Source organism: Spermophilus citellus, assembly GCF_964194105.1.
Source record: "Spermophilus citellus genome assembly, chromosome: 17".
Taxonomy (NCBI): Eukaryota; Metazoa; Chordata; class Mammalia; order Rodentia; family Sciuridae; genus Spermophilus; species Spermophilus citellus.
This window is the reverse complement of record NC_138199.1, coordinates 77,593,134-77,614,668: the sequence shown is the minus strand read 5'-3', so window position 1 is coordinate 77,614,668 and position 21,535 is coordinate 77,593,134. Positions and strand designations below refer to the sequence as shown.

Sequence of the window (21,535 nt, the reverse complement as noted above, 5' to 3'; positions counted from 1 at the left end):
GTCAGTTACGTTCTTCTCGGTTGTAAGGTACTAGGTTTACAGTCCCACCCTCTGAGCCTCTCAGGAGCAGGACTTTGTCAGGGTCATTGTTGGGTCCTTGCACCTGGGATAAGCCTGGCCACATATTCACCAGGTGGACAAAAGTATATTCTGGGCTGGGGATGTGGCTCAAGCGGTAGCGCACTCGCCTGGCATGCGTGCGGCCCGGGTTCGATCCTCAGCACCACATACCAACAAAGATGTTGTGTCCGCCGAGAACTAAAAAATAAATATTAAAAATTCTCTCTCTCTCTCTCTCTCTCTCTCTCTCTCTCTCTCTCTCTCTCTCCTCTCTCTCTTAAAAAAAAAAAAAAAGTTATATTCTGAGGCTCTCAAGACTGGATCCCCACCCACCACCAGCTCTAGGCACTCCCTGGGCTTTCTGGGGTGTGGGATCATGATGGTCCCACAGGTCCTCTGGAAGCCTCAGGGGAGGGGTGTCAAGGAGCCTCCTTGGGGCTGGGGATGTGGCTCAAGTGGTAGCGCGCTCGCCTGGCATGCATGTGGCCCGGGTTCGGTCCTCAGCACCACATACCAACAAAGATGTTGTGTCAGCTGAAAACTAAAAAATAAATATTAAAAATTCTCTCTGTCTCTCTCTCTCTCACCTCTCTCTTAAAAAAAAAAAAAAAAAAAAAAAAGGAGCCTCCTGCCCATGTGCTTTTATGGCAGGAGGAAGGGTGGCCTGCGGATCTCTTGCACATCCCGAGCCCCCCACCCCACCATGGGCTTCTATCTTTGCCATTCAAGGCTCCTCCTCTCTTGGAGCTTCAGAGCCACCATTGTTCTTTTTTGAAGTACTGGGGATTGAACCCAGGGTCCACCACCATTGCCCTTGGTCATCACTTTATAATCCAGCCAAATGGACTGTTTGCTGGCTCCATTGGCTGCACCTGGGTGCCTTGACCTTGGTCATCCCTGAAGTACCCTTCTTGCCCTGTCATGATTGGCAAGAGCTCTCCCATGTTCTCAGCCAGCTTTAGACTACCTCCTCCATGTAGGCCTCCTCTGCAGTCCAGGGAGCAGTAATCTGCCCTCCACACATTTCATTCTTTTTTTTTTTTTGTATTTGAAATTGAACCCAGGAGTGCTTAACCATTGAGCCACATTATTTTTATTTTTTTTATTTTGAGATAGGGTCTTGCTAAATTGCTTAGGGCCTTGCTAAGTTGCTGAGACTAGCCTTGAATTTGCTCTTCTCCTGCCTCAGCCTGTCAAGATGCTGGGATGAAAGGTGTGTACCACCAAGCCTGGCTCCAGTCACATTTTATATAATTCCACTATGTAAAACATTTACTGTCGGGTTCAGGTGTGGCTCAGTGGTAGAACACTTGCTTAGCATGTACAAAGACCTGGGTTCCATCCTCAGCTCTGCTAAATAAATAAATAAATAATATGGGCTGGGGATGTGGCTCAAGCGGTAGCGTGCTCGCCTGGCATGCGTGTGGCCCGGGTTCGATCCTCAGCACCACATACAAACAATGATGTTGTGTCCGCCAAAAACTGAAAAATAAATATTAAAATTCTCTCTCTTCTCTCTCTCTCTCTCTTTAAAAAAATAAATAATAAACAAACAAACAAATAAATAAATAAGAGTTCTTGACATGCTATGACATGGATGAAGCTTAAAAACACTGTAAATTACATAGGCTGTGTGCAGTGGTGCATTCCTGTAATCCCAGAGGCTCAGGAGGTGGAGGTAGGAGGATCGCAAGTTCAAAGCCAGCCTCAGCGATTTAGGGAGGTGCTAAGCAACTCAGTGAGACCCTGTTTCTAATAAAATACAAAATAGGGCTGGGGATGTGGCTCAGCGGCTAAGTGCCCCTGAGTTCAATCCCCGGTACCCCGCCCCTCCCAATTTATAACTGACAGGAGAAAGTGGGAAGTAGACATGGAAGGAGACGTCAGACAGATTCTAGGTGGTTGAGAAAGTGGAGAATCACAACATCATTCAAACAAGATGGACTTTATTCAAAATGTGCTCAAAATCATTCTCTGTGTTGAGCTGGGCTGTGGCTCAGCAGTAGAGCAAGATTGTCTAGTATGTGCAAGGCCCTGGGTTCCATCCCCAGCACCTTAAAGAACCCTATTATTTGTGTTAAGACTTGGCATAGCGCTGTGTCAAGCACCGCACCAGATGTGTCCTCCATCTTGACAATCCACACATCTAGAGCCCGCAAAGCTGCTCCCCCAGCAGGAATCCCAACAAACCCAATGACTGGGCTCTGGCTGGTGTTTCAGTGGGTGACTCTCAGGCAGTCCTCTCATTCCCTCAGTGCTTATTCTGGGTCCAGCCACCTTTGGACCTTGGCTGCCACCACAGGGCATTAGCCTTCTGCCCCTTCCTTAGTGTCCATTCTCCATTCAACCTCCAGAAGAGCCTCAAAAATGTAACAGAAAGCAAGTCTCTCAGCCCTCCAAAGGCTTCCCACCATGCCTAGAATAGAATTGACGCCTTCCTATGTCTGGCAAAGCTCTTCCTGATATGCCTCCCCTCAACCCCACTGCCTGCTGCCTCACTGGCCCTCTTTGTCCTGGATCACCCAAGGGCACCTCAGGCTGCTTCACGTGGGCTTTCCCCTCCTCCCACACTGCTCTTCCTTCAGACTCCTGCCAGCAGACTTTGTCGGGGACTCTGCTCAAATCTCCCCTTCTGGGAGGTCTTTCTTGATCTTCTTCTGTTTTCTTTTCCTTTCGATGCTGGTGATTGAACACAGGGACTTGAATAGACACTCTTCCACTGAACTACACTCCCAGCCCTGCCCATCTTATTTCAAATAGCTTGGCACTGTCCCCAGTCTGCTCTGCTTTGGTAGTATTGCAACCTGACATTACAGATGGGCACGGTGATCTGCCTGCTGGTAAGTCCTACCAGGACAGAGATCTATCTCCTTTCTGCTCTATCACCAGTGTAAAAGGCACACCACACACCGGGAAAGCAATCGGCACATTTTTGTGGATTTGATGAATCAGCCAAATAACTGCTGAAGTGGAAGTTGGAGAACACCTTGTCAACACTGAATCGCGATAATGATGACTATATCAAGGAAATTAAGAGGTGGGTGTGGGGAGGAAAGGAGAATACAGTTTAATTTTCAAATAAGTACGATCTGAAATTGAACAATGAGGTTAAAAGGAATGACCTTTCAAAAGCTCCCAGAGACTCGTAACTTTTTTTTTTCCATATCTCTCATACGCGAGATTAGCTACAAAATTCGCAGGGCCCAGGACATCTGAAAGTTAAGTGTCAAAACGGAGCATGAAATCAAGACCAAGGCCTCCGAACAGCGAAGAATCGGCCGGTGGACCGCACTGAAGCCGGTCCTGGAACATCTACATGAACTAAAATGCGGTTTAAATTCTCTGGAGTGCTGTTTCCCTCCGTAGAACCCACCGCAGGTTATTCTGGCGTGAGATTTCCGGCGCGCGTCTCTTCCGGGTCTTTACTGTGCCGCCCGCACTGACGTCTCTCAGACACCTGCTGCGTTGAGCCGCCGGGCCTCGGCGGTGCGGCCTGCGCCTGCGCGCGGCCCTTGTGGGGGCCGGAACTCGGTTTCGGCCCTGCGCGCCCGGCGGAGCTGATTAGGCGACGCACCGGACGCCGGCGACTGGCTGAGCCGGGCGGCGAAGCTGGAGCGGCGGTGGCGGCGGCGGCGGGAGGCCGGGGCCGGGGCCGGGGCTGAGGCCGGGGCTGCGAGGCCCTTGGGACGGCAGGGGGCGGCGGCGGCGGCCCGGGGCCCGAGCGCGGAGGCCGGAGCGGCCGCCATGTCCGAGAGCATCGTGAGTGCGGCGGGCGGGAGCTGCCGGGATGAGGCAGCAGATTTGCCGGCGCCGCGGCGGGGCCCTCCGCGCCCGCGTTCGGCGTCCGGCCGGCCCTGTCCTGGCCACCGGGGAAGGCCAGCGGGCGCAGGCGCTCCGGAGACCCGGCCGGCGCCGGCGCGACTCCGCGGCCTGCGGGTGCGCCCCTCCTGCCGTCGCCGGGTCCCTCGGGGAGAGCCGGGCCCAAGGCGGCGGCGGGGAGCGCCCAGGGCCTGGCTGCCCGGCGCAGGGCGGACTCGGCCGCCCGCTTAACCGGAGTGAGAAAAAAGGGTGATTTCACCTCTGCCCGACGTTAGGGATCGCCAGGCTCCTCTTCCTCTGAAAGTGAAAAATGTCAGTGCAGATTCGAGGGAAAAAACCAGAGAGACCGTCGCTGGTTCACTTGGGGAGTTTCCCCTCCAGCGTAGACGTGGGCAGGGAGATACAGTCCGGTGGGACAGTTGTGGAGTATTCGGAATTTCTGGGGTGGCAAAGCAGAGTTCAGCCTTCAGCCCTGGGAAGCCTCGCAGCTGTGCCGGGTATCCTGAGGCGCTTCGGTTCTTCTTTCTGGATGTCTCTGGGAAAATTCAGCTTTTGCATTTAAGGCTTTTCTCTAAGGGTTGCCTCTCCGTCCTTACGGCTCGCTTTAGGGCTCCCTGTCCCCTCGGTGTTTCCCTGCTTGCAGATGGTGCATGAATTCGTGTTCCAAGAGAAACCTCAGAAACACTCCTTTTAAAAATAAAGTTTTAGGGCTGGGGATGTGGCTCAAGCGGTAGCGCGCTGGCCTGGCATGTGTGCGACCAGGGTTCGATCCTCAGCACCACATACCAACAAAGATGTTGTGTCCGCCGAGAACTAAAAAATAAATATTAAAAATTCTCTCTCTCTCTCCTCTCTCTTAAAAAATAAAACAAAAAAAAGATAAAGTTTTACTGTCATCGGTGACTTGCCTAGAAATAGGTTAGGGTTAACAGTCAGATCTACTTTCAAACTTTCTATTTAGTTTAATAAAAATTTTTTTACTGAGTCAGCAACCTTGTACAGGCAAGACCATTTTCCACTAGTGAATGTAGGCTGGGCTCCCACAGATAGCTTTGTGTGTCTGTAATAGAGTCTTTCAGGTTGTGAGGGATTAAAGTTGACCTTTCTTCTGACATTGAGTTTAGAAGTTTAAAAACTTTTTTTTTTTTTTAATTCAAAGGGAAGTTTCTTGAAAATCCCTGTGGGGATAATGAGTTTTATGAAGATTTTTGGGCTGATTTTTTATCTTTTTTGAAAATTTTTTATGATACTGGGGATTGAACCCAGTGGTGCTTTACCACTGAACTACAGCCCCTGCACTTTTTATATTAGTTTGAGACAGGGTCTTGTTATGTTGCCCAGGCTGGCCTCAAACTTATGATCTTGCTGCCTTGATCTCCTGAGTCACTGAGCTTATATGTGTTCATCAACACACCTGGCTCATTTTCTTTTTTTTTTTGACACAAAATCTATCTATGTTGCCAAGACTGGTCTCAAACTCTTGGATTCAGGTGATACTCAGCCTCCTGAGCAAATGGGACTATATGCATGTGCCACTAAGTCCAGCCTAATTTTCTCACAAATAGGGAAACCTAAGTTACTAAGAGGCTGTGGCCAGGTCTGTCTCTTCTCTGTATTTTGCTTTGTAGCTGTCAGGGTCTAAGCCAGTATATTCCTCAGTACAAGTTATGCTTGTTTTTTGTTAAACCCAAATGCTGCAAAGACAAATGAAAGTTATTAAAAAATGAGAAGGTCATTCTGTATAGGAGAATCTATGTTATTATTAATTAGTTCGAGTGGAATAGACAAAGTCCAATAGACCTTAATTCACTCTAATGTTTTATAGGGTATCGTTGGAACTCTTTTTTTGGACAATGTCTTTTGACTTTTTCATCTGCAACAGTTTTTTTTTTTTTTTTTTTTTTTTTTTTTTTAAGTACAGTGACTGCTGAGAGGAGAGAGGAAAGAATACAAGGTTTGCGTTTTCTGGCATGTTCCTGTGTCTCCCCTCCCACCCCTCAGGGTTTGGCAAGAGCTTCCCTGTTTGCAGCAGGGCATGCCAGTTCATGCTCCCTAACTAGAGAGAGGAGAGAGAGAGAGAATTTTTAATATTTATTTTTTAGTTCTCGGCGGAAAAAACATCTTTGTTTGTATGTGGTGCTGAGGATCAAACCCGGGCCTCACGCATGCCAGGCGAGCGCGCTACCACTTGAGCCACATCCCCAGCCCAAGATCTTAATTTCTTTAACTTCACTCTTTTTGTTAAATAAATTAGGCTTTCTGTGATTCTTATATATGTCAGCCTAATTAATGTCTATGCATATAACAAAGTGAGAGTCCAGTTATTTGCTGGGTGTGGTGGCACATGCCTATAATCCTAGCAGCTTAGGAGGCTGAGGCAGGAGGATCGAAAGTTCAAAGTCAGCCTCAGCAACCACGAGGTGCTAAGCAACTTAGTGAGACCCTGTCTCTAAATGAAATACAAAATAGGGCTGGGGAGTGGCTCAGTGGTAGTGCTTTTGCCTCATATGTGTGAGACACTGGGTTTGACCCTCAGCACCACATAAATATTTAAAATAAAGGTATCATATCCCCCCACCAAAAAATAAAAAAGAATCCAGTCATTCATAATTTGTGGTGGGTCTTTTGAGTTTTTGGGATCCTCCTGGGACTTTGATCCTTGCTGGGATCACACCCAGCTCTTTCATGTCACTCTGTGTGCCTCCTGGGCTGGGGCTGGGGTTGTGGCTCAGTGGTAGAGCGCTCGCCTGGCACGTGCGAGGCACTGGGTTCGGTCCTCAGCACCACATAAAAATAAATAAAATAAAGGTGTTATTAAAAAAAGTGTGACAGGAGCTGGGGCTCAGACTAGAGCACTTGCCTGGCTTGTGTGAGGAAATGGGTTTGATTCTCAGTACCATGTATAAATAAAAAGTCTATCAATAATTAAAGAAATATTAAAAAAAAAAGAAGTGTGTGTACCTCCTAAGTTTGAGGAGAGAGAAGATTTCAGATGTACCTTTATAAATAAAGATTAAATATTGAACTTGTATTTTAGGGGGTGAAACTCTAAGGATTTCTCTTAGACTGCTCTCTGTGTTAATGAACCTCATCCCTCTGCTTCCTCCTAGGAAGATTTGAATTGGGTATTGAGGGGATGGCAGGATTTGGTTTTCAGTTTCAATGACCCCAGTGTTGAAAAACTGCAAATGTAAGTTTTGGTGATAAATCAGGCCTCACTAGGCTGTGCACTGACCATCTTGTGTCATTTATAACAGATAATCCGTGTCCAGTCTCCAGATGGGGTCAAGCGGATCACAGCAACGAAGAGAGAAACAGCTGCAACATTTCTGAAAAAGGTGTGAGCATTTACCTTAAGCTGCCACCCAGAGCACTCAGGCTGAGCATTTACCTTTCAAGGTCCAAGGTCTTGTTCATTGTTCACCCCCGAACTGTTCCCACCTGTGTTTTCTCTTTTCCACATTTCCTCTCTTTCTTAAGCTTTTTTTTTTTTTTTTTTTAAGAAGGCATCTTGCTAAGTTGCTCAGATTGGCCTCAAACTTATGATCCTCCTGCCTCAGCCTCCTGATTTGCTGGGATTATAGTAGTATACCACTGCTATAATACACTACTTGGTCACAATTGATCACTGCTTAAAATGTAGGACCAAAAGCCAAAGTATTTTGCAGGAATAATATTTATGAAAGTGAAGATTTGGAGGGGAATTGTTAAAGGGTAATTGTTAAAAATGTGTAGAATGATTCTATTCTGTGTTGTCCTTCAGGGCTGGGGTTGTGGCTCAGCAGTAAAGCACTTGCCTCACCGTGCAAGACTCTGGGTTTGATCCTCAGCACCACATAAAAATAAATAAATAAAGATATTGTGTCCAACTGCAACTAAAAAAAAATTGTAGAATGATTCCACTGTGTTTCAGGGAAATTAAAGGCATATACATTTCTGTATAAGCACAGAAAGTGAGTGATGTGAAACATCTGGGTGTGATTCCAGCAAGGATCGAAGTCCTAGGAGGATCCGAAGTTTAAGGCCACCCTGGGCAATTTATCACGACGCTGTCTCAAAATAAAAAGGGTCTGCTCTGCCAGGTGTGGTGGTGCATGCCTGTAATCCCAGCGGCTCAGGAGATTGAGACAGGAGGATCGTGAGTTCAAAGGCAGCTCAGCAATGGCAAGGTGCTAAGCAACTCTGTGAGACCCTGTTTCTAAGTAAAATATAAAATAGGGTTGGGGATGTGGCTCAGTGATCCAGTGCCCCTAAGTTCAATCCTCAGTAAACCCCCCCCCCCCAAAAAAAAAAAGAAAACCCCAAAAGGGACCCGGGTCTTTTTTATTTTGAGATGGGGTCTTATTATAAAAGAGCAAGCTCAGTGGTAGAGTGCTTGCCTAGCATACACATGGTCCTGGATTCAATGTATGTGTGGTACTGGGGATTGAACCCAGGGTCTTATGCATGGTGAGCAAATGCTCCACCACTGAGCTATATCCCCAGCCCTTTTTTATTTTTTATTTTGAGATAGGGTCTTGCTAAGTTGCCCAGGCTAGCCTCAAACTTGAGATCCTCCTGCCTCAGCCTCGCGAGTAGCTGGGGATTATAGGTGCTTGCCACCATGCCTGTCCTAATTAAGTTTATATCACTAATTCCATCTTAAAAGCCAGGTACAGGGCAGGGGTTGTTTCTCAGCGGTGGAGCGTGTGTATAGTGTATGCAAGGCTCTACATTCAATCCGTAGCACCATAAAAAAATAAATAAGTAAAGTTATTGTGTCCAACTACAACTAAAAAATAAATATTAAAAAAAAAAAAAAAAGGCCAGGATCAGCAGCATGCATGAGGCAGGAAGATTAATTGAGTCTAGGAGCCTGAGGCCAGCCTGGTCAATATAGCTCTCATCTGGCGGGAGGGTTAGCGTATTGTAGGATGTCAGTTGTTGGTAAAGAGCAACAGGCAGAACAAATATTAATTGTGGACAAGACTATAGCTGACTTGGAGAAGCCTGTGTAACTCCTACCTGGAGTCACTCCTGACCTGCATCATTTTTGTCAGAATTTCCGTGATGAGTCTTTTTTTAACCAGGCACATCATTTTGTTTAGTGGGGTAGTTCCATGTGGTAGTTCTGAGTTATCCTCATAATCCCCATCCTGCTTGCTTTTCCTGTGTACTCTCCAGGTCTGCTTCTGTCTGATGTTTCTCCTCAGCCTGATCTATCTGGACATACTGGTGGCACTCTGAGGTTTTGTTGACCTAAAGTTGTTTCCATTTTACCTTGTTTGAGGGTTGTTTTCACCAGATGGAGAATTCTGATTCACCAGGCTTTTATTTCCCCATTTGAAGATGTTCTATCATTTTCTGGTCTCCACTGGTTTCTGGGATTCACGGGTTTGTCTTTGACGTACCCAGCAAAGATTTTCTTTATATTTATCCTACTTTGGTTTTCTGAACATCCTGGATTTGTTGTTTGATGTTTTTTTTTAACTTCGGTTTTTGGCCATTCTCCTTCTCTCTTTTTTGTTGCCGTTGGGGATTTAGCCCGAGGTGTTTTACCACTGAGCTACATCCCCCTGGGTGCCACCTTGCCTGGTGACCACTTTCTCTTGAACTTCTCTGCCTTATCCTCACTCTTCTCCTGGTGGTCATTTGTGACTGTCCTGTGGCTGCCTCAAGTTCTGTTTGGTTTTCTTTCAATTACATCTTCAGATCATGTAGTTTTATGTCACCTCTAGAAAGGTTCCTTTCTCTTTTTGTGTCACCACTTATCTAAGTCTGCCCCATCTGACGGTAAGATCCCTGATGGCAGGGAGGGACCTTGCCTTTTTAAATTCAGTGTTGTGTTCTCAGCACCCAGAACTCTAGCCCAGGAAGGAGGACTGTTTCATATTCGTTGAATGAATGGATGAATGTTCCCAGTATCTCACAAAATGCCTGGCTTAGTGGATATTTCTTACTGAATTTGCAGTATTTTGCATTCTTATTTTCTCTCTGTAGTTTGGTTTCACAATTGAATTGAGTTTTTATAGTTGATTCAGAAGTAGAAATTAATCTCTTCACTCATGGCTGTGACTCTTGCTCGTTTCAAGCTCTTTTTTTGGTATTAGGCATTGAATCCAGGGGCGCTTGACCATTGAGCCACACCCCCAGCCCTTTTTATATTTTCTTTTGAGACAGGGCTTACTGAATTGTTGAGGCTGAGCTTGAAATTTAAATTTTCCTTCCTCAGCCTCCTGGTTGCTGGGATTACAGGTATACACCGCTGTATCAGACTCTTCAGTGGTGTTTGATGGATGGGGTTGTGTATAGTGAAATTGAAACATTTTACTAAATCTCTGTTGTTTTGGGGCTTGTTGTAGGTTGCAAAGGAGTTTGGCTTCCAAAACAATGGCTTCTCAGTGTACATCAATAGAAACAAGACTGGGGAGATAACGGCATCGTCCAGCAAATCCCTCCACTTGCTAAAAATCAAGTAAGTGCTCACCTAGGAGAACACAGGGAACGGGAGGAATCATCACCTCTGATCGACCTGGGGCTGCCCAGATCTTGCCTGTCTCCTCACTGCTTCAGTTCTCGTCCTGCTAACTGCTAGCACTATAGGTGGTTGTGTTGCTCTGCAGGTGTGAAGCACTCAGACTGGGTCGCCTGTTGAGCGGGTTTGTTATTGCTTTGGGTTTTTTTGAGATAGGGTCCCTCTGACTTGTTCAAATTGGTCTCAAACTTGCCATCCTTTTACCTCAGCTTCTCAAGTAGCTGCAGTCACAGGCATCATCCCCTGCTCTGGGCTCTGTTGAGCTGATGTGGTTGAGCAGGTTCTGGTTGTGTGTCACCAAGGAGAGGGTTATAGTCTTGGATTCCTGTCCACACTCAGCTGCCTGTCCAGAGGGAAGGACCTTGGAGGCAGCTGTGTGTGGCAGTTACACCTCACCAGCCTGCTTGCTGGGATGGAGGACCTCATCCATGATTGATTGATTGATTGATTTGTTTCTTTCTTTCTAACGTTCCTTTAGTTATAGATGGACACAATACCTTTATTTATTTAACTATCCATCCATCCATCCATCTATTTATTTATTTATTTATTTATTTATTTATTTATTTAATGTGGTGCTGAGGATCGAATCCAGTGCCTCACATGTGCTAGGCAAGCACTCTGCCACTGAGCCACAGCCCCAGTCCCCTCATCCGTGTTTCTAATGGTGGTCTTGACTTTCTTGAGGCTCTGTATAGATCTTTCTCCACTGTCTTCTGGCTCCGTTTCTGGTGCTCAGAGTGCACTGTGATTCTAACCGGAGTTCCTTTCTAGCTGGTGTATATTTTTTGTTCTTGCTGTTTTTTTTTTTTTTTTTTTTTTTTTTGGACTGTAGTGGGGATTGAACCCAGGGGCACTCTACCATCAAGCTACATTCCTGGCCTTTTAAATTTTATTTTGAGTCAGGGTTTTGCTAAGTTGCTGAAAAGCTTTCCTTGAATTTGTAATCCTCCTGCCTCAGCCTCCCGCATATGTGGAATCACAGGTGTGGGCACCACCATGTTCAGCTCCTTCCAACTGCTTTTGAACTGGAAATTTCACTTAGGGGCACTTGACCACTGAATCATACCCTCAACCGTCAACCCTTAGAGTCTTGTTGTGTTGCTCAGGGCCTTGGTAAGTGGCTGAGGCTGGCTTTAAACTTGAGATCCTCCTGCTTCAGTCTCCAGAGTTGCTGGGATTACAGGCATGTGCCACTGTAACTGGCTATTTAAATGTAAAACTTGAAAAAAAATTTTTTTTTTTTTAATATTTTTTAAAATTTATTTTTATTTTTATTTTTTTTTAATATTTATTTTTTAGTTTTTGGCAGGCACAACATCTTTGTTTGTATGTGGTGCTGAGGATCGAACCCGGGCCGCACGCATGCCAGGCGGGTGTGCTACCGCTTGAGCCACATCCCCAGCCCGAAAAAAAATTCTTAGGTTGACAAAAAAAATTGTACACACTTATGAAATGTATGGCTTTGGTGTATATATACATTGTATCATTCAATTCAAGGTAAGTATGTCTAGCTTCTCAAATATGGATGATTTCTTTATGATCAGAACTTTTAAAATACCTTCTTCTGGTTTTTTGACCAACCTTTCCCCATCCCTCCCTCCTGCTCTTCCCCAGAGTCTGGTAACCAATATTCTACTGTCCACTTCTACGAGATCAGTTGTTTGTGTGTGTTGGGGGGGCCTGGAAATTGAGTCCAGGGCCTCACACATGCTAGGCAGATGCTCTGCGACAGCTACAGTCCCAGCTCCAAGACCAACTTGTTATAATATGCAACATTTTAAACGTATGTAAAAGTAAACAGAATACATGGAGGAATCCATAGTCCCCTCCCTCAGCTTGAGGGACAATTAATTCATGGCCACTTTTGTCCTACCTGTGCTACTGTCCACCTCCCATATCTTTCATTGTTTGGTGTTTCTCCCTCCTCCCCTTTTATTATTATTATTATTTTTTTAAAGATAGAGTGAGAGAGGAGAGAGAATTTTTTTTTTTTAATTTATTTTTTAGTTATCGGCGGACACAACATCTTTGTTTGTATGTGGTGCTGAGGATCGAACCCGGGCCGCACGCATGCCAGGCGAGCACGCTACTGCTTGAGCCACATCCCCAGCCTTATTATTATTATTTTTTTTAATGGTGCTGGGGATTGAACCCAGGGCCTCTTGCACACCAGGCAAGCATTTTACCACTGAGCTACATCCCTGCCCCTCCCCTTTTTATTATTTAATTAGGTGCTGAAGCCTAGGGCAGCATGTGTTGATGTGTTTGGGCTTGTTCAAATTGGCCTCAAACTTTCCATCCTTTTACCTCAGCCTCTCTTTGGGTGGGCACCATCACACGCAGGTCAAGATGGAGGGTGCTGCAGCTACTCTGGGGTAGCCCTTTTTATTTTTTATCTTGAGACAGGGTCTTACCTTTTTAAAAACAAAAAAACCCAGGATCTTCTTGTTGCCCAGGCTGGCCCTAAACTCTTGGGCTGAAATGATCTTCCTGCCGACCTCCCGAGCGCTGGGACTGTAGCTGGAGTCCCCCGTGCCTGGCCGTCTTCACTTCTGTTTCAAAGTCTGGTTTCCTTCCCCTCTGTCTGTTGGTATCGAATGCTCAGGGCCATGCTGTCCACAACTCCTTCCGGAAAATTTCTCTTTTGCTCTTTGCGTTTTGCTTCTGCGTGTTGCGATTCAAGCACTGAGTCCTTGGCCTACCTCTCAGTCTTTGTGCTGTCGTCTCTGCCCATCCTTGCTCAGAGTGCTTGTTTCTTTTGTGTCTGGGGGGTTTTAGTTTTAGAGGTTATGTTTGACCAAACTTCATCTTGGGGAATTCTAAGGGTTTAATGGCTCTTTTGCAGAGAAGGCTCCTGTTAATTTTTGTGGGCACAAGGGGAGCTGTGGAGCCAGGACTCCTCACAACTCTTACCATTGGGTTTTGGCCTAGGTTTCTTCCAGGATGCATGGCCCACTACTCCTGGGACCCTTGGAGGTGGCTTTTTCCATACTGTGTGGAGGGAGGCAGGCAAGATTTCTCTTTGCGTTTTGAGCCTGTGGCTTTCCCCAGTTGTTCAGATGTCCTTCTGATTTCACATGGAAGTTTCAGGCTCAGCAGCCCACCTGGGACAGGGAGGCTTATGGCCTGTTTCTTGTTGTTCATTGAATGACTGTAGGTCCAAAACCCTGAGTTCCTGATCACAGCCTTGGCCCTGCGGCAGCTCTGAATTGTATCTCCTGGTTTTGTTAGCTGTACTGCTGGATTTTGGACCCCTGGGGATTTCCTTTACTTTCTTTAGAGCTCAGTTTGTTTTTAGGGTATATTTGTTAAAATTTACCTCAAGTCTGGGCCAGGACTTTGTAGCTGGAGGCTGTTTAGGACTTCTTAATGCGCTGTTAGAAACAGAAATCTCTGATTACAAGTTGGTAGTTTTGTCACCCTTGAGTTATAGAGCAAGGCCGAGGCCAGAGCAGTTCCCTCGTGTTTTGCAGTGCACGAATCTTCGGGGTTAGGTCTCCTGGCCACTGCTCTCCCTTCAGGTTGCTCCTCAGTGCTGTGGTGGGCCATCCTGTCAGTCGTCTTTCCTGTCCTCCTAGACAGCTAAGTGTCTGCCAGGTGGTTCATGCAGCCTCTCTTCAGGGCTGGCCCTGTTTCAGTGCTGTGCAGCACCTTGGTCCACGTGACCCGCAGAGCTACTGTGAACAGCCTATGAGTTGAAATGCTCACTGGTCTCTTTTCAGCTTCCACAGATGACCGTGTGTGTCTGACCATTACACACAGAGTGACAGCATACCAGCCATTGCTATAGAAAATGAGGCTTATAGCAGCAGTCTTGGGAGCAGACTTGAAATAGCTGCTTCTGGGAGCCACCCCTGTGGGAGGGGAGGCGCCTGGCATCTGTTTGTGGACATCTGTGGGCGGCAGAAGTGTCCCTCATGTTATAGGGAGTGTTAAGAAGTCATCTGAAGTCACGATCGGATAGGAGCATCTTTTATGAGGGGTGTTGGGTGAAAAGAGTATGATGTGAATGTGGTGCCCTCTTGAAGAGCAGTGACCTTGCCTCCAGTTCTGTGTGCATGTTGAGCTGGCACATGGTGTGCGGGGCCCTAACAGAGGGCTGAGGGTGAAAAGGGAGGTGGGGGCTGCATGGAACAAATATGAGGAGCTGCCTAAGGCCTGGGTGACCACAGTGTTGACTCCATTCTTGTGTGTAAAGTCATACACAAGATGTGTATATGTCACCGATTCTAAAATAAAGTGGTAAGTGAAATTATATTACAGCGGTCCTACTGCTGAAGCATGTAGAGAATTTGGCTGGGTGTGGTGGTGCACGTCTGTAATCTCAGCAGCTTGGGAGGCTGAGGTAGGAGGATTGTGAGTTCAAAGCCAGCTTGAGTAATTGTATGAGGTTTTTAAGCAACTTAGCAAGACCCTGTCTCTAAATAAAATATAAAAAGGGCTGGGGATGTGGTTGAGTGTCCCTGGGTTCAATCTCCAGTACCAAAAAAAAAAAAAAAATATGGTCTCTTACTTTTGGAAACTTTGTGATGTAGGAGTTCAGGACAGTGACAGTTGCCTTTTGAAGATGTCAGAGTTTGCACATCCAGGTTGATGTGCACAGCCCAGGTGGTGTACAGGACGGCTTCCACTTTTTGTTTTTTTGAACAGACATGGCGATTTGTTGTTCCTGTTTCCCTCGAGCCTTGCTGGACCCTCATCTGAAATGGAGACGTCAAGCTCACTAAGGTTAAAAGGCTTTGGAGCCCCCAACGTGGTGGAGGATGAGATTGATCAGTACCTCAGCAAGCAGGATGGGAAAATTTACAGAAGCCGGGACCCACAGCTGTAAGTGCTCTGTGGAGCCCCCACCATGGTCTACTGGGTCATTAAAGGAAACGCTGCTGATAACATGTCCTGTGTGTGTGTGTGTCTGTTAGGAGGTTTTGAGTTTGACCATGTATTTTCAGATTAAAGTTTACTTCATATTATCTTTTTAGCTTTTCATCAGTTGAAACTTCAGAATATGTTCCATGTAAATTTTTTGGGGGGGGATTGAACTCGGGGGCACTTGACCACTGAGCCATATCCCCAGCCCTATTTTGTATTTTACTTAGATTTGCTTAGTGCCTCGCTTTTTTTCTTTTTTTAATTTTTTTTTTTTTTGTACATGGACACAATACCTTTATTTATTTTTTATGAGGTGCTGAGGATTGAACCCAGGGCCTCATGTGCGTCAGGTAAGCACTCTACCACTGAGTCCCTGCCCCAGCCCTTCAGTGAACTCTTTAAATGTATCACCCTGTAAATGTGATGGGGTGCTGATACTGAAATAGATGTTGAGGTTCCAGGTGCTGCATTAGCAGCTTTTGTGTGGTTTTTATTTATTTTTTTAATTTTTTTAGTTGTATAGGGACATAATACCTTTATTTTATTTATTTATTTTTTTAAGAGAGAGAGAATTTTATTTATTTATTTTTTTAGTTTTCGGCGGATACAACATCTTTGTTTGTATGTGGTGCTGAGGATCGAACCCGGGCTGCACGCATGCCAGGCGAGCGCGCTACTGCTTGAGCCACATCTCCAGCCCCACAATACCTTTATTTATTTATATTTTATGTGGTGCTGAGGATTGAAACCAGTGCCTCACACATTCGAGGCGAGTGCTCTACCACTGAGCCACAACCCAGCCTGCTTTTGTGTCTTTATGTGAGAGAATCACCAATGTTGCTCAGTTGCCTGGAGCTACTGATGCCCATAGCCTGGGTAGTACACCCCTTCCGGTTCCTCCCAGGGTCCAGTGCTCACTCCCTCAGGATCTGGGCCCTCATGGCTTTGTTCAACATCTTTTAGCGTATGTGCATGCAGTGTGTTAATTCTGACCTGTCATCAGTAAGAATGTGCTTTGGGAGTAGAATGAAACGGGCATTATTACTTTATGTATGTATGTGACTGTATGACCAATGTGATTCTACAGTATGTATAGTCAGAAAAATGAGAAGTTATATCTCACCTACGTATGATATATCAAAATATGTAAGTGCATTCCTCTGTCACGTATAACTAACTAAAAAAAAATATGCTGTTGGGAGACACTGAAGCCTTCTCCATTCTGAGATGCAGAGCTCATTTGCATTGAAGGATCCTGACCCCTTTAGTGGAATTGGCTTTGCCCCCATGGGGCAGTTTGGCTTTCCCAGCCGCCTCACCACAGCCTCCTAAATAAGCACATCTTTGCGTTGTATTACATGTGTTGAGCTTCTGAGGTCTCTTTGACTGTAAGTGTCCAGAACCCTGGGATCATACATCCTTTGTGTTTCCAAATGTGCATGAGGTGGGTATTTTACCAACTTGCGTTAATGCACCACTTTTAGGGTTTTTGCCATATTTGTGTAGTACTAGTTTTCTTCTTATTAACATTTTTATTGACTTAAGTTGACTTTAAATCCTTTTGTGTGTGTGTGTGTGTGTATGCAAGTGCATGTGTACTTGCTTGTGTCCTAGGGATTGAATCCTGGGCTTTCTACATGCCAAGCATTACTTTCATTTTTGGTTAGTGCTGTTTTAAGTGGTTAGATTCCATGAAATTACAGATTTGTTCTGCTGGTTGTTTTTTTTCTAATAGCACATAAAAACACATAGTAAACTATTCCAAGTATTCATGTTTTAGAATTAAAACATGAATTTAGGAATTACTTAAAGTAATCCCTCCTGGGTGGGGCAGCATTTTATTGAAGTGTGGTACACATTTTGGATGTAAAGCATGTGGGAGGAAGTAACCCGCACACTGCTGTGCCTTTCTCTGCCTCTGCTCTCCTCAGGTGCCGCCACGGCCCCCTGGGGAAATGTGTGCACTGCGTCCCACTGGAGGTGAGTTGCCAGCTGACCAGTGACAGCAGTGCTGTCCAAGCAGTTCTTGCTCTCGAGTGTTGTGGTTCAAAGACATATCTGTTACTGTCCTGGGCCTGCTGTGCCCATTTGAGCAGGCAGCACAAAGAGGCTGAACCTATATTTATGGGAGTGACCTTCAGTGGGGATTATGAATGGCTAGCGCTTATGTGTTGCTGTGATGAAAGGGCAGCAGGTTACAGGAGCTCCTGGACAATCCTTTTAAAATCTGACACAGAGCTGGATGTCGGTTTGTGCCTGTCATGGTTTTGATTTACCATGCCCTGAGTCTCACATCTCCCTGTTGCGTCCTGGCGAGATGGAGAGTTACCATAATAATGCTGACTGGTGATGTCCTGCACTGCACTCAGAGCAGCAAGGCCAGCCTGAAGTTCCTCTGGCTCCATCTCATGGCTATCTTCTGGGTCCTTTGGCAGTGGAGAGAATCAAACCCAGGGCTTCGGTATTATACTACTGCATTATATCCCCAGCCCCCTTGTGGCTTTTCATTTTGCAAAATTTTCCTAAAATTTATCTGGTTTAAAAGAATTTTGTGTTCTATTTTTAATTGTTTTTTTTTTTTAAATTACACTGTGGGCTGGGGTTGTGGTTCAGTGGTAGAGCACACACCTTGCACGTGTAAGGCATTGGGTTCGATCCTCAGCACCACATAAAAATAAATAAAGGTATTGTGTCCATCTACAACCAAAACAAAGTTTAAAAAAAAGAAAAAAGAAAAATTGCACTGTACCACTGGGTTACAATCCCAGCCCCGTTATTTTTAAAATCAGGGTCTCTCTGAGTTGCCCAGGCTGGCTTTGAACTTGTGATTCTCCTACCTCAGCCTCCTGAGTTGCTGGGAGTGCAGACCGGTACCACCATGCCTGGTGTATTTAGTGAGTTAACGAAGGTTCATTCTATTTTTAACTTTTGTGATATTGGAGATTAAACCTGGGGCCTTATGCATGTTAGGCAAGTGCTCTACATCTAGGCCACATCCCCACCCCTAGAAGTTCCTTTTAATATTGAAAAGATAATTAGCACAGAGAGAAGCTTGGTTCTTACCTAGAACAAGTGAGGACCCAGCTCCTGACCCCCTCCCTGCCCAGTGTGGACCCTGACTGCTCCCCTTTCTGCCTCCGTGTGCAGTGGGCCCTTGCCGCCCCTGCCCTGGCTGGTGTGTGACTGGTTGCTTCTCATGTGTTCTGGCAGCCGTTTGACGAGGACTACCTGAACCACCTGGAGCCCCCAGTGAAGCACATGTCCTTCCACGCCTACATCCGGAAGCTGACAGGAGGAGCCGACAAGTAAGTAGCCAGCCTGGCCCCAGCATAATGTTCTTTTCTGTGTCTGTCCAAGTTGTTGCATATAGCCACTGGGTCTGGGGATGAGAAAGCGAAGATCAGGGCAGGCACGAACCATGGGACTGTTGAATTTTGTTGATTGTAGAAGTGGGCATGAAGAAAGAGTCTGACCCCCTTCTACATGTCCACTGTTCTCAGAGCGTGGGGCAGACACCTGGCTGGTGGTGGATCCTGCCACCGATCTTGCCATGTGCACAGCAACCTGTGGGTTTGGGTGAGTGGTGGGGGTGGCCTGTTGTGCCTGTGGGTCTGAGTCACTGTCTCCTTTTCAGAGAGATGGCCATGCTGTGGTAGTCTCGGCTCACCCACTTCAGCCTGTCAGCCTTTTCCCCAGGTCCTGTCTCTCAGCTTCGTTTTCAGAGCTGCAGCAGGGACTGATGCGTCAAGGTTGTCTGAGGGCTGTATTCTGGTGCTGCAGGAGTTGTGGTCCACTGGCTTGGCCCGGCGGACAGGTGGGCAGCAGCAGTGGCCAGAAAGGGGTGAACTGAGAGCATTTTGATTTCTTTTAGCCTACATTGGTGCTCATTTGTGCAGCTCCCTGTGTACATTTCTGAACCACAGCAGGGTGCAGTGGACCACAAGGATGGCCTTGTCATTCCTGTCAGTGTGATAACAGGTTGTGGTGGCTGAGCCCAAGTCAGCAACATTTTGTGAAGAATATTCCATTTGCCTGATAGTAGCTTTTTTCTGAAAACCTGCTGACATCCTAAAATGACTTGTTAAAAAGTGTTAGGCCAGGCAATAAAATCCACCACAAATACACTTTGCCCGTCAGTGGGAAAGCTATGGGGCTTCCTCTACTAGGGTTTGGGTGGAGGTTTACCGAGATGAGTGGAGCTGCTCAGCCTTTTCAGTTTGGGTCAAGGAACGCAGCCTCCTTGGGCATGCCTACAGGGCTGCTTAGCTGCTGAGACATCAGGTGTGCTCTTGGCTCGTGATAGGAGAGTGACACGTAACCTGGCAGTGTGTATATTACCTAGCAATTCCGAAAGGTGGATGTATTTCAGAAATTGTGAATGCCAGTTGGGTGTGGTGGCACACACCTGTAATCCCAGCCACTCAGGAGGCTGAGGCAGGAGGTCACCCTGGGAAACTTAGGGAAACCCTATCTCAAAATAAAACAAAAAAAAGATCTGGGGCTGGAGTTGCGACTCAGTGGTAGAGCGCTTGCCTAGCATGTGTGAGGCACTGGGTTTGATTCTTAGCACCGCATATAAATAAATTAAAAAATAAAAAGGTCTGTTGACAACTAAAAAAAAAATCTGTGGATGTAGCTCAGTGACAGAGTGCCCCACCCCTGGGTTCAGTCTCCAGTACCACATACACAAAAAAGAACACTAAACGTAGTTTTTGTAAAAAAGAAAGTATCACTCTGTACACTTTAAATACACGTATAACTTTTTTGTCAATTATATCTCGGTAAAGCTGGGGGGAAGAGGGAAAGAAATTTTAGATCATTTGTGAATGGGAAGACAGTCCTGACTTACACAGATTCACCCTGGGTTCAGGGCAGGGTCTAGGACTTCTCACTGACAAACTCCCAAAAGTAGTTTTTTTTTTTTTTCCCCTTTCCAACTAATAGCAGAGTGAAGGGATCACTGTGCTGTACTCTAATCGTGTTTTTCCTGAGTCAGAAGTTTTTGCAGCTGTATAAAATACTGGGCTGGTTATGTCCCGGCTGCTGCTAAGCTGATGGAGCTGCCCTGAGTGGCACAGGTTAAATCGACAGCCGCTTGGCCATTATTGAAAACCTCATGGGGGGCTGGGGATGTGGCTCAAGCGGTAGCGCGCTCGCCTGGCATGCGTGTGGCCCGGGTTCGATCCTCAGCACCGCATACCAACAGAGATGTTGTGTCCGCCGAGAACTAAAAAATGAATGTTGGGGATTCTCTCTCTCTCTCTCTCTCTCTCTCTCTCTCTCCACCCCCCCCCACTCTCTCTCTAAAAAAAAAAAAAAAAAAAAAAGAAAGAAAACCTCATGGGTGTTAAGGTAGCTTCTCTACAGGAAGAGAGCTTTGTGTCCCAGTGCAGGACAAGCTGGGCTTAGGCAACTTGCACTGGAGTGGTGACGGCTCATTCTCCTGCATGCTTGGCCTAGGGGAGTGCTGTTCAGCAGGTGTGAGGAAGCTGGCTCCCATGCCCTTCCTGTCTCTGCCAGCCGTCACCACCATCAGTTTAACTCAGTTGCTGTCCCTCAGGGGGAAGTTTGTTGCCCTGGAGAACATCAGCTGCAAGATCAAGTCCGGGTGTGAGGGACACCTCCCATGGCCCAACGGCATCTGTACCAAATGCCAGCCCAGTGCCATCACGCTGAACAGACAGGTGAGATGGCTTGTCCCGAGCTTGATTTTCGTGGCTGTGATGTGGATGTCCCCTGGGAGAGAGTCTTCCATTGGCAGATCCTCAGGCACTGCTGACTCGTCCGTCAGCCTTCTTGTGGGGGTCCTGAGCTGAGGATGTCATCTGTAGAACTTGTAGCTTGTGGCCTTGGTGCAGGAGCTTCATTCTGTTTTGTGGGCTCCTGTAGTCGTGGAATGTTTTGTTAAATGCTTAGTGACTTTGCCTCTTAAGAACCTGTTCTGTGGAGGTGTGGGGGCTGGTGAGGGAGCTTCTTGAGACCGCATAGGGAACCTTTGCAGGTTCTGGGGCGAACCTGGCTCAGGAGTGCCGTATTGGCCATGTAGCTCAGCGCAGTGTCCTGAGAGTGGCCTGTGCATCTGTCCCTAACACTTCTGCCCACGTCTAGCCCCTCACAGAGGGAAACCAGCTGACTTGGTTTCCTGACTCTGGAAACCAACCTCCTTTCCTCCTCTCCAAAACCATTTTTTACTTTTTGTCCTAGAGATTGTTAAAACCTCCTTTTTTAGGTGAAATCTCAGTGAGATTAAATTTATTGACTGGTAGTGTG

At 46.5% G+C, this 21,535-nt stretch overlaps 1 protein-coding gene across 2 annotated transcripts in view; it reads left to right on the top strand.

The window, feature by feature from the left end:
* The first annotated feature begins 3,625 nt into the window (after positions 1-3,625).
* The window catches only part of NPLOC4 (NPL4 homolog, ubiquitin recognition factor), a 48,095-nt gene continuing 30,185 nt past the window's right edge, over positions 3,626-21,535 (top strand). Inside the window, exons 1-7 of one of the 2 annotated variants that reach the window (XM_081272187.1) lie at positions 3,632-3,819; positions 7,137-7,217; positions 10,221-10,333; positions 15,047-15,223; positions 17,197-17,245; positions 18,476-18,570; positions 20,826-20,949. In XM_081272187.1, the coding sequence (XP_081128313.1) occupies positions 3,805-3,819; positions 7,137-7,217; positions 10,221-10,333; positions 15,047-15,223; positions 17,197-17,245; positions 18,476-18,570; positions 20,826-20,949 (654 nt within the window). In that variant the 5' untranslated portion in view covers positions 3,632-3,804. Of the gene's footprint in view, positions 3,820-7,136; positions 7,218-10,220; positions 10,334-15,046; positions 15,224-17,196; positions 17,246-18,475; positions 18,571-20,825; positions 20,950-21,535 lie in introns of both variants that reach the window. The other variant, XM_081272186.1, reaches the window with a different exon arrangement.